At 54.2% G+C, this 15,282-nt stretch overlaps 1 protein-coding gene across 1 annotated transcript in view; it reads left to right on the top strand.

Annotated features, from left to right (window-relative positions):
* Nucleotides 1-15,282, top strand: part of RAB22A (RAB22A, member RAS oncogene family) — a 47,703-nt gene that overhangs the window by 18,624 nt on the left and 13,797 nt on the right. Inside the window, exons 3-5 of the mRNA XM_037133639.2 lie at nt 6,411-6,492; nt 14,984-15,055; nt 15,143-15,249. Of these exons, the coding sequence (XP_036989534.1) occupies nt 6,411-6,492; nt 14,984-15,055; nt 15,143-15,249 (261 nt within the window). The remainder of the gene's footprint in view (nt 1-6,410; nt 6,493-14,983; nt 15,056-15,142; nt 15,250-15,282) is intronic.

Genomic DNA, 15,282 nt, shown 5'->3' on the forward strand with positions numbered 1-15,282 from the left:
ACCTGTGAGGTGACTTTAGCTGGTACACAAGTGAACATTATAAGTTTATGTTGCTAAGTATTTTATGGTCTGTTAGGAAAAAGAAAACTAGTCCATGAAACCTGTGAGTCTGTAATTTGACGTGTTACTGCCTGGACAAGGCTAAGTTTTGAGAAGCGTTTGTTGGCGGTGTGCAGTAGTGCGTGGTTCCTGAAGCGCAGACAGGGCAACAGTGGGGCCCTGGCCTCTGCGGAGATGCCGACCTCCAGGGGGCAGGGCCGAGCAGAGAGCAGACGCCTGTGGGTGTCGGAGTGCAGTGGCCCTTCCTCTGCTCTCGTCCCTGGCCTGCCTGGGGCCTTTTCCGTGCCCACCTCACTGCACTCCCCACCCCACCCCACCCCACCCCAGGTCCTGTCCCCATCTGCTCCCTTCTTGACATTTGGGTTTAGCCCAAACTTGACCTCTCCTCCGAAGTCCTCCCTAGGGTATCAGCTTTCTATTGCTGCTGTAACAAATTACTACAACACCTTCAATGGCTCACGAGGACACACACTTACTATGATGTCACCGTGGAAGTCAAGTCCAAAACCACTTTCACCGGCTTAAGTCAAGGGCTAGAAAGAGTTGGCACCTCCCGAGGCTCTGAGGGAGGGTGTGTCTCCCTGCCTCACCAGCTTCTGGCGGCCTCAGCCAGTGGCCCTTGCGCTTGCCTTCGTGACACACCCATGCCGTCCCCACTTCCTCTTACGCCACCTCCCTGGTTCCGACAGCTCCTGGTCCCTCCCCTGAGGGCCCTTGTGGGTTACACTGGGCCCACCTGGGTAATTCAGGCTCTCTCCCCATTGCAAGACCCTCAGCCTGGTGACATCTGCAGGCTCCTGTTTGCCACGGAAGGCCATGCAATCCGGATCCTCGGGTCGGGCACGTGCACCTGTGGAGGGGCGTGATCCTTCAGCCTCCTGTGCCTGCCACCGCCGCCACTCTCTGGGGACGCAGACCTGGGCCCACCCGCACACTCCCTCTGCTCTGCGTACCTTGGGCGTCTCCCTGAAGACCTGCCTTGTCATGAGTTGTCCACTGGACAGCTCCCACTGGAGCCCTGCGGGGGGCAGGGGTGGATGGGGTGCTCCTCCCCTGGCCTGCCCGGAGGTGCTGTGGTCAGCTAGCAGGCCTTGCATTTGAGGGTGTGGAGCAACCAGTGCAGAACGGTGATTGCTGGATGAGCAGCCACACCCCACCCAGCCCCCAGGTAGGGGCCCGACCGCGGTGAGTACCCAGCTGGGGCAGCGGGTTTCCTGTCCACACTGCTGGTTTTCTCGTGGACGCTGTGCGAGGTTGCATGTTATGCTGTTCTTGACAAGCTTAGGAAAGGAGGCCAGACTCTTTGTTGTTAAACCTTATATTCAAAGAAATGTTTTTGTGATATTAAATATTTTCCCGAAAGTTGTGACAATGACAGAAATGTAGAAGTGATTAAAGGATCTGCTTGGGATGGCCCTGAACCTGGGGAAGAAGTCGTCGGTGGCGCACCCCAGCGTGGGTGGGCGGCAACTACCTGAATAGGAGTGAGAGGCGGAGGGTGCCTGAGCCCATAGCTCTCCTCAGCATACTGGACAGGGGTTAAAGGGCGAGTTCAAGCTGCGCATGACTGTGGAGCCCACTCGAGTGACGGAACTTACGGGTATTCCCGAGGCCCTGGCTCTCTGAAGACAGATGCGCCCTTGCGGTCCGCTCATTCTCGTGGAACACCTGGCAGGCTCCTTGCACATCTGGACCTCTCCCGAGGACCTTCGGGGTGTCACCAGAGGAACCACGAGCCTTCGTGTGACCTTCCCAACGCCCCAGGTTGGTGTGTGCAGCGGCGTTTTCTGTGTATATCCTGGAGGTCCACACACTGTCTGCGTGAGATCAAGAGTCATTGAGAAGTTCGGCGCTCTGTTAATTTTTAAGTGTGCCAAGTTGTTCGTCCTTAAAGGCACCGTACGTCATCATGGGGATGACAGCCAGCATCCCATGTGCCGCTCCAAGGAAGGGGCTCGCAGTCGGAGGGGCACTGGGGTGGAAGACAGGGCAGCCTGACGAGTCCCCCGCACCTACAGGACAGCCACTGCTAACCCCAGGGGGCCCGTGCTTTCATTGGGACATGCAGATGTCTCCCAGTGACTGCTTGATGTGTGTGAAAGTCGTGTGTCAGGGTGTCGTGAAAAATGGAGAAGTCTATGAAAGGCGTTCTGGCTCTAGGAAATGATGCTAGTAGGGATTTTAGATTAAAGAGGTAATAAGATCTGCCTAGGCAGAGTGAAGAGAGATGGTTTAGTGGTGAAAAATAAGGTTATCAGACAAGTAAATGGCAGACTAGAAAATAAAAATGTGTCACTTGGATGGCACAGAGCCACTGCAGTTTTTCAAAAAGCCAGATACTGAAGTTATCACACCCTCCACATCATTCAGCTTGAATGGTGGAGGAGTGGTCCCTGAGCTGGGGTGGCGATGGGAGGGAGAACTGGCCTGGGCCTGTTCGAAGATGGGGCCTGATTTACAGACTTCCATCAGGGGTTGAGGTTCCAGTGCAGATGAGACAGGAAATGAAGAACGAGACAGTTCTACAGAATTGAATGCGACAACAGAGGACAGGGACCGCTGCAGACCGGGCTCCGTTCCACGGCGGGCAGACCTCGTGTTCTGATGGAGAATGTGCAGCCTGGGGCTCTCGGCGATGGGGTGGGAGGAACTGTGCGAGCCCTTCTTTGCCACAGTAAGTGCGAGGTGGTGCTGACGGTTTAGATCGTACAGTTAAGCTAAGGCCCATCCGATTTAGAGTGATGTTGTCCTCAGCAGATAAAATGTGAAGCTATGGGAAGAAACTCATTCACTCGAGTCATTCTGCCCCAGGGCTCCCTGGGGGACGAGTAGGAAGAGACAGTCAGGCGACACTGCGCCTCGGATAGACATGACCGCGCATCTAGTAGTTGCCACTGTATAGGCCGGGCGAGTCCAGATGCTGAGCGGGTTGAAATGGTTCTTTCCAAGATGGCAGACTCAAAACTCAATCAACAGAGATACCTGTTGCTGTAAGGAGGCATCCGTGGGGCTCAGGGAGGAGAAGGGAGCAGAGCATGGCGGCCTCGCCAGAACCACCTGAGCCAGGACCTGGAGGCAGGACCTGACTCCACACAGGGAGCACCAGCAAAGGGAACGTGTTAAGTGGTACAGCTTCTCCCGTAGCAGGGTCCCGGAGTCTGAGGGAGGGAGGGAGGGAGGGAGTGAGGGAGTGGTGAATCTCCCCTTCGCCTCCTGGGTGCTGCCTGTTGCCTGCAGTAATGGTTATAGCTGGTGGCTCCGCTGGCAGGAAGGACTTCCCTAGGCATAGCCAGCCTGGGGCCACAGGCTGCCCAGCCAGTCAGAGAGCTGGCGCCATGATCTCAGCTTCAGGGCACTTCGTGGCCCCTGTCACTCCTCAGTGCTCTGTGCGGGGAGTGGAGACCGCAGCACAGCCAGCATTCCGTCAGAACTCTGGGGACAGGAGGGAGAGAGGGAGAGGGACAGCAGGGTCCCTCCTGTCCTGGGGCTTCCATGTGTCCTGGGAAAGGGAGACCTTGAACAGGTAAATTTTTAAAAAGCACAACTAAGCTGATCAGGCATTGCAGACGTGGTGGGTGCTCTGAAGACAAGACAGGGTGCTGTGTGTGCTGCAGGTGAAGGTGGCGGGGTCCCCCAGTTTCCTGTGATCTCGGGCGGGTGACCTAAGGCCTAAAGAATGAGGAGCATCGTGCCACAGGAGAGCTGGTGAAAAGCATTCAGGAACAGGGACAGGCCGTATGAAGGTGGCAACAGGCTTTGGGAGGATTTGGCTCTTGAGAGGAGGCAGCCCATGTATGACCTCGGCAGCCCGGGGAGGGTATGCTGGCATCCGGCCCAGGGTAGAGGTGGTGGGCGAGTTAAAGACAGGGCGTGCCCGACTCAGCCAAAGGCAGGAGAGTGGAAATCACAGCAAGTGCGAAGGGAAATCTGCTTCCTCTCAAGTTGGGGGTGGAGGGGTGTTGAACGAGGACCACGTTGGAGGACTTAGGGTTCCTAACCTCTGTTTCTTCTGCAAAGGCTGGAATTAGCTGCTGCCCAGAAAGGAGGGTATTGGGGAGTGGGAAGGAGCCGAGAGCAGGTGGAAGAATGCGGAGCGATGCAGTAAGGGGTGAGAGGCCAAAGAGGGGGCCTAGCTGAAGCAGGACAGTCCTCGCGCTGGCCTGCAGCCATTGTCTGGCTTCTCTCCAGCAAGGCGGCTGGCCCCGCCCACCCCTGGGTGGAAGGACCCCGTGGAGAGGCTGCCTGGGGCTCCTTTGGGTGGTTGAGTCAAAAGGACAGACAAGATTCCTGAATAACTGGCGGTGCGGCCAGATGATGCTGGCATCCCAGGACGAGAAGACCTTGGTGTAGAGAGGAGGGGTGTGTCAGGGTGACCCTGGGGGAGAGCTGGAAGGGTGGCCCAGGATCGGAGAGAGGAAGTCAGGTTATATCCTTTGACCTACTTCCATTACGTGACAGCCCCCCTTCTGCCTCTCCTTGGGTAGTGAATCTGCTCTGGTGGAAGGGGAAGTGGTTGGCAGGTAGGTGGGACCTCAGTGGATTCCGATCCTATAATGAAACGTTGCCTTTTAATCGTTACGTGTGCCTTTCTCAGCTGTTTGTTTACTCCAGGTATATTCCTTCTCCCGTCCTGTGAGCCGCTGCAGTGCTGTGAGCGGCTGTAATGGGTGTGTCGGACGCCTGGCCCTGCTAACAGGCCTCTGTGGGGCGCCCGTTGTCACTCCAAATGGAGCGCCACGGCCATAATTGATGGAAGTGGGGTTGTAAGCTTTTAGGACTAATTGTAAAGCCTAAACTGAAGCGTTTCCAGGAGCTGCCTTCAGTAACAACAACAGCAACACCTTGTGTAGGCGTAGGATGTCGCAACGTACAGAGCGCTTTCATGTCCGCCGTGTCATTGAGTCTGTGTGGTAAACCGGGGCTGTTGGAGTGCCTCGGTCTCTCCTGCGTGAGGAACCGCCCTGCACGTCCAGATTTAGTCACGGGGGGCTGCCAGAGGTTCCTAGAACAACAGCCGTTTATTGAACACCTTCTATGCATAAAGCACTGTACTGAGGCTACCAAGGGGTAGATTTCCAGTAAATAAATATCCAGTGAGCAGTACCGGCCCAAAATGCGGTCTTGCGTCCTGACCCACTTTCCCTCCCTCGTTGCCGTCACTGTTTTGGAGGCTGCTTGTTAAGCCATAAATTTATATAAATATTGCCAGGAATTCAATTGTAGCAGAATTTAGGTTTTTAAAACCAAGGATTCTGATACTTAGCTGAGCTCAGTGATTCTTTAGAGAGTCATTCTATCGATTTCAACTCGCACCGTTGTGAAGTCTGTAGCGCTGTTACACGAGTCTCAGAAGCATCCCACACATCCAGTGTATTGAAAGTGCCCGGCCCGAGAGCCCATTGTCTGGAGTCGCTGCTCAGAGTGTGGTTCCAAGAGGCAGCGGGGCCCTCGGCCCCACAGTGGAAAAGGGGGCATAATCATCTCTGAGCCCTCGGCGCGCTGAGGAGCCTGGGAGCTAAAGGGCTCCCAGGAGGGGGCTCTGGGTGCAGTGAGGGATAGAAGGAAGCACAGGAGCCAGGCCCAGGCAGGACCGAACCTGCATCCAGGAGCTTCACGGTGCGTGCTCTGGACCGCCATGGCTCCTCAGAGATTCTCCAGAAAGTATGAGATCCCCAGAATAATAGGAACCCCTACTTCCAAGGCCCCTGGGCAGAGTGGTCCCTCAGAATGAGTGATATGAATGCACATCATCATCTGTTTCCCATCAAGGGCTGAGTCAGGCCCTGATCCAGCCCATCGGGTCAGCTGAAGGGCTTTGTTGCTGAGTTGGAGGTGATTACCAGGTGTTGCATCTCTGGCCACCTTCCTGCTCCTTGGGTGACATCTTAGTCTCACCAACTCCAGTGTCACACTGGCCTTTACCTGGCCGTTCGTGTGGCCATGTGGTGTGGGAATGGGGAGTACACATCCAAATGGCCTAGTGGTTTTTACTGGAGTACTCATCTCCTGTTCTAGAAAGCTTTTCCTTTTAAAATGACAACTTCTTTATTTTACAAGGGAGGGTAATGTCTGGATTACCAAATTATATCTCTTGATTTTTCTGATATGGAGCGTGGGCAACCCCATGTCAGAGCTCCTGCTGCCCCATGCCGGGCAGACACACCTCATGCTTTGCCGTGACACAGACGGTGCGGCCAGTGCCCACGCATCTCGGGAGCACTCCAGACAGGACCGTGGTGCGGACGGCGAGGAGCGGGAGTCGGTGTGTTGAGTCTGAGTGATGTCTTCGACTGGGGCTGGCGGCGTGCTTTAAATAATTGTGTTCTGATCATTTAGGTCTCTCTTTGTAGGGCATCTTTTATGACCAAGACTGTCCAGTACCAAAATGAGCTACATAAATTCCTAATCTGGGATACGGCTGGACAAGAACGAGTAAGTCACTCTTTAATTTCCTACGTGTTATTCCAAGGCCCAAATGCTCCAACTGAACCGTCGCTGTCCCTGTCGGGTCTCGTTAACTCAAACTCACTTTCCTCCTGCGTGCCGGGGGACGCGTCTGTTCCCGTTTGCAGAGGCCGGCCCGCTCCTTTGCAGTGAGAGCTGCCACATGCACGACGGAGCCGCGACGAAGGGCACTGTGGGCGTTTCCATTCTGTGTAGTGTCTTAAAGCAAAAGCTGACTAACGGCTGCGAAGGCCCCGCTCAGGTACTTTGTGTGACTGGGGCCCGTCCTCTAGCGCAGATAGAGCAGAAATAGTGGCAGAGGGGAGAGTTAAACACATCTCGTTTACAACTGCCTTTTAAAAGCTACAGACAGAACCTCACAGCAAAGAAGTTTGAGACCTAAGTGAAATGGATGCGCAAACACAGCGCCTTGCAATAGGTACTTAATAAATGCCTGACGAAGAACTTGTGGGAGACAGTTATCTGCTTAAGGAGCAGCCTGAGCCGAAAGTGGGAACTGGGCAGAGGCATCATGGTGCAGAGTGGGCTTAGGTGAAGCCCACTCCAATCAAACAGCAGTGTGGCGGCAGGGTGGCGGAACGGACGCCTGTCTGCAGCCCCGTTTTGTTTCCCCTCTGGGCCCTAAGTCTGATTTCCCTGTCCCATGCATCTGCCAGCCACCCCCAGCCACCCCGTTAGTCAGCTGCTGGTTAGTTTTTTTTCCAACAGTAAACAACATTGAATGGATGCACAGTGCTCTCATAGGCTCTTAAAAGTATAGGGTGATCAGGAGAGAGAGTCTGTGCTCACTGTGTTATCTGAGACAGCGGGGTTACTGTGTGTGGCAGAAAGCCTGGCAGAACCATCCCAGACAAATGGGGGGACACAGACAGGCCCGAACTGTTGTCCTGGACGTAGACACCATGCCTTGTACGGGTCTAATATCCCGAGTTTGTTCTGTTTGTTCTAATGCCGGGCCTCATGCCCTCTGTTCAGTTACTCATCTGACATCCGTCTGCGTTGACTCCCGCCCCCACTCCTATGTGGTTTGTGCATCCGAATGGAGTGTTTGTGACGGGGGCCTTTGTTTACCATCACCCTGCCCTCCTTCAGTGATGTGGCTTCCCACAGAGTTTTCCTGATCAGATCTGTAGGCACCGCTCTGTTGCCTGTCCCGTTGGCCAAGAACTGGTGTGGCTCTTCACACTACAACACACATACCCTCCTACCCAGTCCCAGTTCCAGTCCCTGTTCCAGTCCCACTTCCCACGCGTCTGGTAACACAGCAACACCCTCATCACAAACACTCACGCTGTGATGCAGAGTTCCTGCTGCTACAGGTCAGTTCACACAGGGATGTACGATGTCTTTTTTCTAGAGCTTAAAAACGGATAACAGGAGTTCGTGCCTCTCCCTTACAGCTACCGTAACAGCAGGGATTTGTTAGGTTTTATAATTAGCTGGCTCACCTGCCTCTTCTTCCCCTATTTCCATGATTCTGGGCTAGGAATAGGTGTTTCGAGATGTGAAGAGGCCTCACCCCTGCCCGAAGCGCCATCTCATAGCCAGGGGCTCGCCCAGGGGGGTACAAACGAGGCAGGCAGGTGAGGGTCAAAAGAACTGGCCGCAGAACCCCGCCAGGAGACCAGAGCGGAGCACCCATCCATCAGCATGTGCTCCAGCCGACTGCTGTCCACCCAGAGCGCACACTGAGGTTGCCAGGTCGCCACGTTGAAGAGCAGCTGGGCGTCTAACAGCCTGTCACAAATCGTGTGAAGGGCTGTGAGCACTGTCCAAGATGCACCTGTGAGTCTGCTCTGGCTTCCGGTCTGTCCTTGGCACGGCCCCCAAGGCCCTGAGCAGCCCAGCCAGCCCCAGCTAGAGCCCCCGTCCGCACGTCCTCCCACCGTTTGCCCTCTGGGCCCAGACCCAGGGGCCTACACTTTCACACCCGCCGCCAGTGGGCTGTGGTTCCCGCTGCTCAGAATGCCCCTCCCACTGGTAGCCCAGAGAACTCACCTCTGATGTCACCTCAAGGTGGGCTTTCCTACCTGTCCCTGCCATTCTCAGAGAAGTACCCACCGTGCCGCACACCCACATTGCCCAGACCCAGGTCGGAGGTGGTCTTTCACCCGCCCCGCCCTCACCTTTGCCCTATCAGCGTGCCCTCTGCACACACCTCCGCTCGTTCACTGCGCCCCGCCTCCACCGCCAACGCCCTGCTCTCAGCCACCTGTAGCTCTCCACCCAGGTGTCCCTGCTGTCCCTCTTCTCAGCCCTGCCACCCTGTGTCATGTCTCCTCATAGGACCCAGAGGAGCTTTTTGAAACATGAATCAGACCTACCATCTTCCTGCTTAACACCCTTTAGGACCTTCCCACGGCTCCACTCTGGTAACCAGACTTGGCCCGTGGAGCCGTGCAGCCCGCTCTGCCCCATGGGACCGTCTGCAGCCAGCCCACATGGCCTCCGTGCCCCCGACCCACACCCAGGAGCAGCGGGTTTGCTCTCCTCCAGTGTCCCTGCATGTTCTCCTCAGGACCCTCGTCACACATCCCCGAGGACAGTGAGCTTGCAGAGCCGGGACCACCATGTCCCGTTCCTGTGCTGTTGTGTCCCCACTGCCTCGCACAGGGCCTGACCTGGAGCCGATGTGTGGGGGTTGGTGGGACCGGCCGGCAGGCAGCTCTTCAGCAGATTTCTTTGTCTCCTGAGGACTCATTCATTGCCCTGATCCGTGGATTGTCACCTGTTTCCTTCCTTGTTACCTTCTGTCAGATTGTGAGCTCCTTAGGGGGTAGGGACTTGTCCTCTTTTTTTTTTTTTTTAATTTAGAAATGGGAAGGAGAGAGGGAGAGAAACAGCAGTCAGTTTTCTCCTGCACGCCTCATCTTCAGACCTGGCCTGCAACCCAGGCACGTGCCAGCGACTTCAGCTCGCAGGCCGGCACTCATTCTGCAGAGCCTGCCAGCCAGGACAGGGGCTGCCCGCACATCCGGCACCTGGTTGCAGGGGCCAGTGGACGGTGCCCCCTGGCCATCGGCCCTACCCTGGTGCAGAGAGGGACAGAGTCTCTGGTTTTGCCCCATGCCTCAAAGTGTAAGTTTCCTGATATTTGCATATATATTATTCTGTTCTTTTTAGTAACAAGATTCTTTGCAGAACAAAATGAAAAGCCTTTTGAATGCCTTGAGCATTCAGACACCCTCCCACTCGGACCCTGAAGCTGTTGCTGTGTGGACTTGCGATGGTCCACTTGAGCTACAGTGGCCGCAGAGGGATCTCACTGAGGCAGGGACAGTGCTTCAGGAGAACTCCGCAGATGTCAGGCCGATGTGACCGATGGCCAATGTGGGCCAACATGGCCAATGTCGTTGGTGTTAGGGGTCTTGTTAAATGAGGAGAAAAACATCAGGGCAGTGATAACAGTGCTTCTGAAGGTAATGATTCATTTTTCAAAGGGCTGAGAGTCCTAAGGAAAACTAATGGAATCCTCAAGTATTTTTATAAAAGTCACCTTTTTTAAGCAGGACCAGGAGAGGCAAGATGAAAGGAAGGATATCACCTTGTGCTAGCACATAGCTTTATCAGAAGAATCACAGGTGGGGTATCAATCAACTGGGTGTCAGCGCTCATTCAGGAAACCAGCTCCTGGCTGCAATAATAAACCTAAATTTTTTTTCAAATATCAGATAAAATGAAACTTGTTTCCATAATTTAAAATTTATTTTCTCAAGACGGAGCCTGTCAGACCTTTTTATTCCCGCTGTCTCCTCTAAATGAATTCACTCTCGGTGGCATTTCTTCATCAATCACCCTTCCCCGGCAAGGGTTCGTACCGCGGTAGGGGCCGAGCACGAACGTGCACCGCGAACTCCTGCCACAGATTCCCGCGATCGGAGCAGCGCTTCAGGTGCCTGCGGCCTGTGTATTCGTGCAGAAGACAGCTGCTTCACCGGAGCCCAGTGGAACTGCTCCCGCCTGCAAAGACTCAGGCTCCTGAGCCCAGGCGCGGGTCTCCTGGTGCCTCCTGCCCGAGGCGTGGTCCCCATAGTCACGTGAGGGCTCACTCCTGCGTTTCAGGTCGGGGAACAAGAGCCGCGGCTGGGTGTCAGCGAGAGTGGAGGTCTGCACCATGGCCTGTGGGCTCCCTGCAGCTCCTGTTTCTGTAAAGGAGACTTTAAGGCGCAGCCGCACCCTTGTTCGTTTGCGTGCTGTCTCTGGCTACGTTCACTTCTCGGTAGTACCATCAAGCCCTTGTGACAAAGACCCACAAAGCCTGAAACATGGAATCTCTGGCCTTTTCCAGAAAGTTTGTTGACCCCTGGCCTAGCGCCAGACTTGGAGCAGAGACGTGCTGATACCCTGTGGGTCTCTCTCTGGGCCCCCGCCTTCCTTCTTTACGCACCAGACATGGGGATGGCTGGGCGGCTCGCAGCGGGGCCGCACTCCCGTAGACGTAGTTGTGTGGAGAATGTGCGCGGCCCCGCTCCAAGCAACTAGATGCAGTCAGGGACTCAAAGGGAGCTCCGCTGGCTCAGACCCACAGGTGTGTGGTCTCCCCAGAGGACACCCCCGTCCACACAGCACAGGGCAGCGAGCACTCAGGCAGAAAGCCGTCTTAGCTTGCGGCATTTTGAGACAGAGTTTAAGGCTGCAACACAACTGACAAAGGAGTCGAAGTGCAGGAAAGGTGGATGCACCAAGGAGGGCAGCCCTAGAGCCCGAGTGTACGTTCCCTTTACGTCTTTGCCTGACCCCAGATTGTGAACGCACAGGGGAGACACTGGAGCACCCCACAGAAAGCAACCGCTGGAGGGGTGACAAGACTGAGCAGAGAGTGGACTGCTGCTCGTTGCGGGGAAAGGGCAGCTCGGGGATGGAGTCCAGTCCCGCCATGTCGGAGGGATTGGTCAAGACCTTGGGCTTCATCCAAGCTGCAGAAGGACTAGCCTCACTATGTTCCAGGACTGAAGGTCCAGACAGACCTGCCCTGAGCACAGGCAGAGCCAGTCTCAGGTTGCGCAGTCAGCCATCACCTACTCCTCCGAGGAGGTGGAAAGAGTTCCAAGGGTAAAGGAGAAGTAGCTTTACCTGCTTCATGCAGGTGGGATACCTGCACAGAATGGACACTAGTAATCAAGTGGAAGTGCCCACACTGAGCCCTGGGACGTCAGGAATGAAAACCCACTGGGTGGGAGACAGAAGCCGACCAGTGGGAGGAACAGAGCGAGGGGGAAAGTAATGAACGTAGTCGCCACACCTCGGGGACAAAGTCACACAATTGGACGTTTGTGTGGCTGACACCCTGAAGGAGTTGGGGGTGGGGGGCAGAGAAAAAGGGTATTTTAAGAAATAATGGCTGAAAATTTCCAAAATCTGGTGAAATAACAGCTCACAAATTGAAGTTCATTCGGCACACCCAGAAGCACAAAGAGAACCACGTCTGGGCGTGTCACAGTCAAACTGCTGAGAATCAGAGTTAGAAAAGCCTTGAAAGTGGCCGGAGGTGATAGTTACATACAGAGGAACGACCTGAGTGATGGCTCCTGTCCCACAGACACAGGCCAGAGGACTGTGGAGCAGTGTCGGTGAAACGTTAAAAGCAATAAAATAAACTGAAAAGCTGGCCTGCCAAAATGGTCTCTCAAACGTAGAGTCAGAGTACACAAAAGCCAGGAGGCGTTTGGGGCTGAGGCGGGCGGCGCCGGGTGGCAGCTCGGCCCAGGGAAGGAGTGGTGACGACTGGCAGTGGTGGGTGTACAGGCTCTTTGGTCCTGTAACTTCTTCAAAATACTGCTGGCCATTTGTTTCTTTATTTTTATTCCTTACCCCAGGACAGTTTTTCATTGCTTTTAAAGAGGGGGGAGGGAGAGAGACATCAGTGAGAGAGAGAAGCATCAGGTGGTTGGCTCCCGTTTGTGCCTGGACTAGCAGTTGCACACTCGCAGAAAGGGATTTGAACCTGCCACACAGGCGTATATATGCCCTGACCAGGAATCGAACCCACAGCCCTTCAGTTACTGGACAAGGCTCCAACCAACTGATCACACCGGCCAGGGCACGCTGGCTGTTTAATGCAAAAAGTATGACATTGGATTGTACAGTTTGGAGTGTACGTAGACTTAAAAGATTGGACAGAAGTAGCACACGAGACAGGGGGATAAAGAGAAGGTCTTGCAAGGCTCTGGTCCTTCCCATGGGTGGCCGTGGGGGGGGGGCGCTGTGTTGCAGAAAAAGTAACGCAGGAAGGAAGGTGTGGCCAGAAAGCCAGTGGGCAGATTAAAATACTTAAATACTGAGAATATCAGTTAATGCAAAAGAGGGCAATAAAGGAAGAACAAGATTTTTTTAATGGAACGAATATAAAGCAAATGGCAGAAATGTGACATGACATGAGTCCGAGCAGCGTATCAGGAAGCGCAGTGGACGTACAGAGGCTGCCCGCCCACTGGGAAGGCCGCGGTTGACCGAGGAGGGGGCAGGCAGGGTCAGCGCCGTGCTGGTTGGGAAGAGGGCTGCCTCAACACAGAGGTGGCTTGAAAGTAAAAGAAAGGAAAAGGATACTCTATGCTAGTCACAAGCACAGAAAACCATGGTGGCTACACCACCGTCAGTCAGGGTCGGGGACAGTATCGAGGGTGAAGAAAGGCCTGAGTACTGGGACGTCGGGAAACTTGCTGTCTTGGTGGAAACATTTTCTGTGTGGGCTGCTGTTTGTGTGGGCGCGTATATCCAAGTATGTCACCTTACCAAAACTAAGGTCTTTTTTCAGTTGAGTGATTAGAGAGACAGAGACGCAATTTGTTGTCCTACTTACCTGCATCCCTTGGTGGATTCCTGCCTGTGCCCTGCCCCGGTGGGCCCACAGCCTTGGCCCACCGGGGCAGGGCTCCGGCCAGGGCAAAGCCCAAGACCTTTGGTCAAACTTAAGATTTTTGCGCTTCTCTATGTGAATTTTACCTCCCAAATTGGAAGGCAGAAAACGCCTCCAGAACTTGTAAGGGATGTTGGTGGTACAGGGCCTCAGAAAGGAAGCTGCTGCTGACCTCTCTCCCCCATCTGCACGCCCCACGGAGCCAGCCGGTCTCTCCCTCCCGGCAGCACCTTCTTGCTCACAACCTGTATTTTCGGGGTCTTTCTCTGTACACCACCGTATTTTATTGGGAGTCATCAGGCTTGCATCCGGAGGCAGGCTCTTTCTCCCAGAGACGAGTGGGACTTCTGTGTCTGCACCTCAGGGCCTGGCTCTGGTTTGCCACCGCCCTGTACTCAGCAGTTCTTACTCGCTTTTCTGCCACGTCTGGCTTTCCTACAGTGTCCTGGTGCTGGGCCCCAGAGAGAACACAGTGTAAACAGACAGGCCATCTTCCCTCATGGCGTTGAGCGTCACAGTTTCACCTTCTTTTGTAAAACTCAGCATGCAGGTCTAGAAGCCAGAGGCTAAGCTCACTGGGTGAGGAATTGCAGGCCTCCACGCTGTATGTGAGTCGTGCGGAGCACCAGATGCCAGCCCCCTGCGGTCAGCTCCTGCCGGTGCCGAGGGGCTGGCCCCCAGAGCAGAGAGCAGGCCTGAGTAGAGTGGCGCTCCATTCCACGTGGGGTCGGGTTCAGAGTCGAGGGGAAAGATGAAGATCAAGTACAGGGGAAGTTTTTGTCTTTAAATGTTGGCATCACAGTCACTGAGCGAGATGCCCAAACCAGCATGTCCCTGTGCCCCAGGGGCCAGGGCTCGTGGGTACAGAGCTTCAGCTCACCGTCTCACACCCATTGAGAGAAATGGCCAGCTGAGTCGGCCTTGCCCTTGAAGTTGTTACTCCTCCTCTCCCTTCCTTCCTTTCCTTCCCTCCCTGTTGTGTGTGGGGCAGGGAGGGTTAGTAGGTGGGAGGAGGCTGTGCATAAACGTAGAGTTAAATTCATGTAAATGAAATCAGCTCCCTGCTTTTGGGAATTGCCACCTGTATGGAATTAGCCAAAAGTGGAGTTACAGACTCGTCTGAGTATCTAGTGGTAGCATGTACTCCTTTCTGCGACAATGTCACCACTCGGATGACAGGGTGGTCTTCGTGCCCACCCCCCACCCCCAGCCCCCATGCAGGCACTTCTCTGGAGAACTGTTTACAGCATGGTTTTTGTCTCCTTGATCATTTGGGAAGCCCAAGTTTAAAGGACTACTGAACAAATGAATTTGGGAATTACAACACTGAGTTCGATTTAAAAAGCCTTTTTAGCTGAAACAATTGTTTATAGCACCGTATTTAATTCCTGTAAAACTATTCTGAGCTATCTTCTGAGCGACGTTTCAGTGTTGCATTAAGACTTGTTGCCTTTGGTAATCACTCTTTCATTCGCTTTAAAGCAGCATGCCATCTTCTAGTGCTAAGAGAAAGATTACCTTTTGCGCAGGGATAATGGGCTTAAGAGTCTATAGAAAACATATTAACCAGTTTTCCCAATTTTGTTGTTTCCTTCTCCGCAGTTCCGTGCCTTAGCACCCATGTACTACCGGGGGTCGGCCGCAGCAATAATTGTCTATGATATCACAAAAGAAGTAAGATGTCTATTGTGTTCTTCAAACTGTTTTGAAAACTCTCTTGGCTGCTTCAATCTCCAGTTGCTTTCCTCTTTTATGTTCCAGGAGACATTTTCCACATTAAAGAATTGGGTAAAAGAGCTTCGCCAGCACGGGCCGCCTAATATTGTGGTTGCCATTGCAGGAAATAAGTGTGATCTTATCGACGTCAGGTAAGTTATTAGAACAGGAGATCGCAGTGCCGA

This window comes from Artibeus jamaicensis, unplaced genomic scaffold (assembly GCF_021234435.1).
Source record: "Artibeus jamaicensis isolate MK-2021 breed Jamaican fruit bat unplaced genomic scaffold, CSHL_Jam_final contig_685, whole genome shotgun sequence".
NCBI lineage: Eukaryota > Metazoa > Chordata > Mammalia > Chiroptera > Phyllostomidae > Artibeus > Artibeus jamaicensis.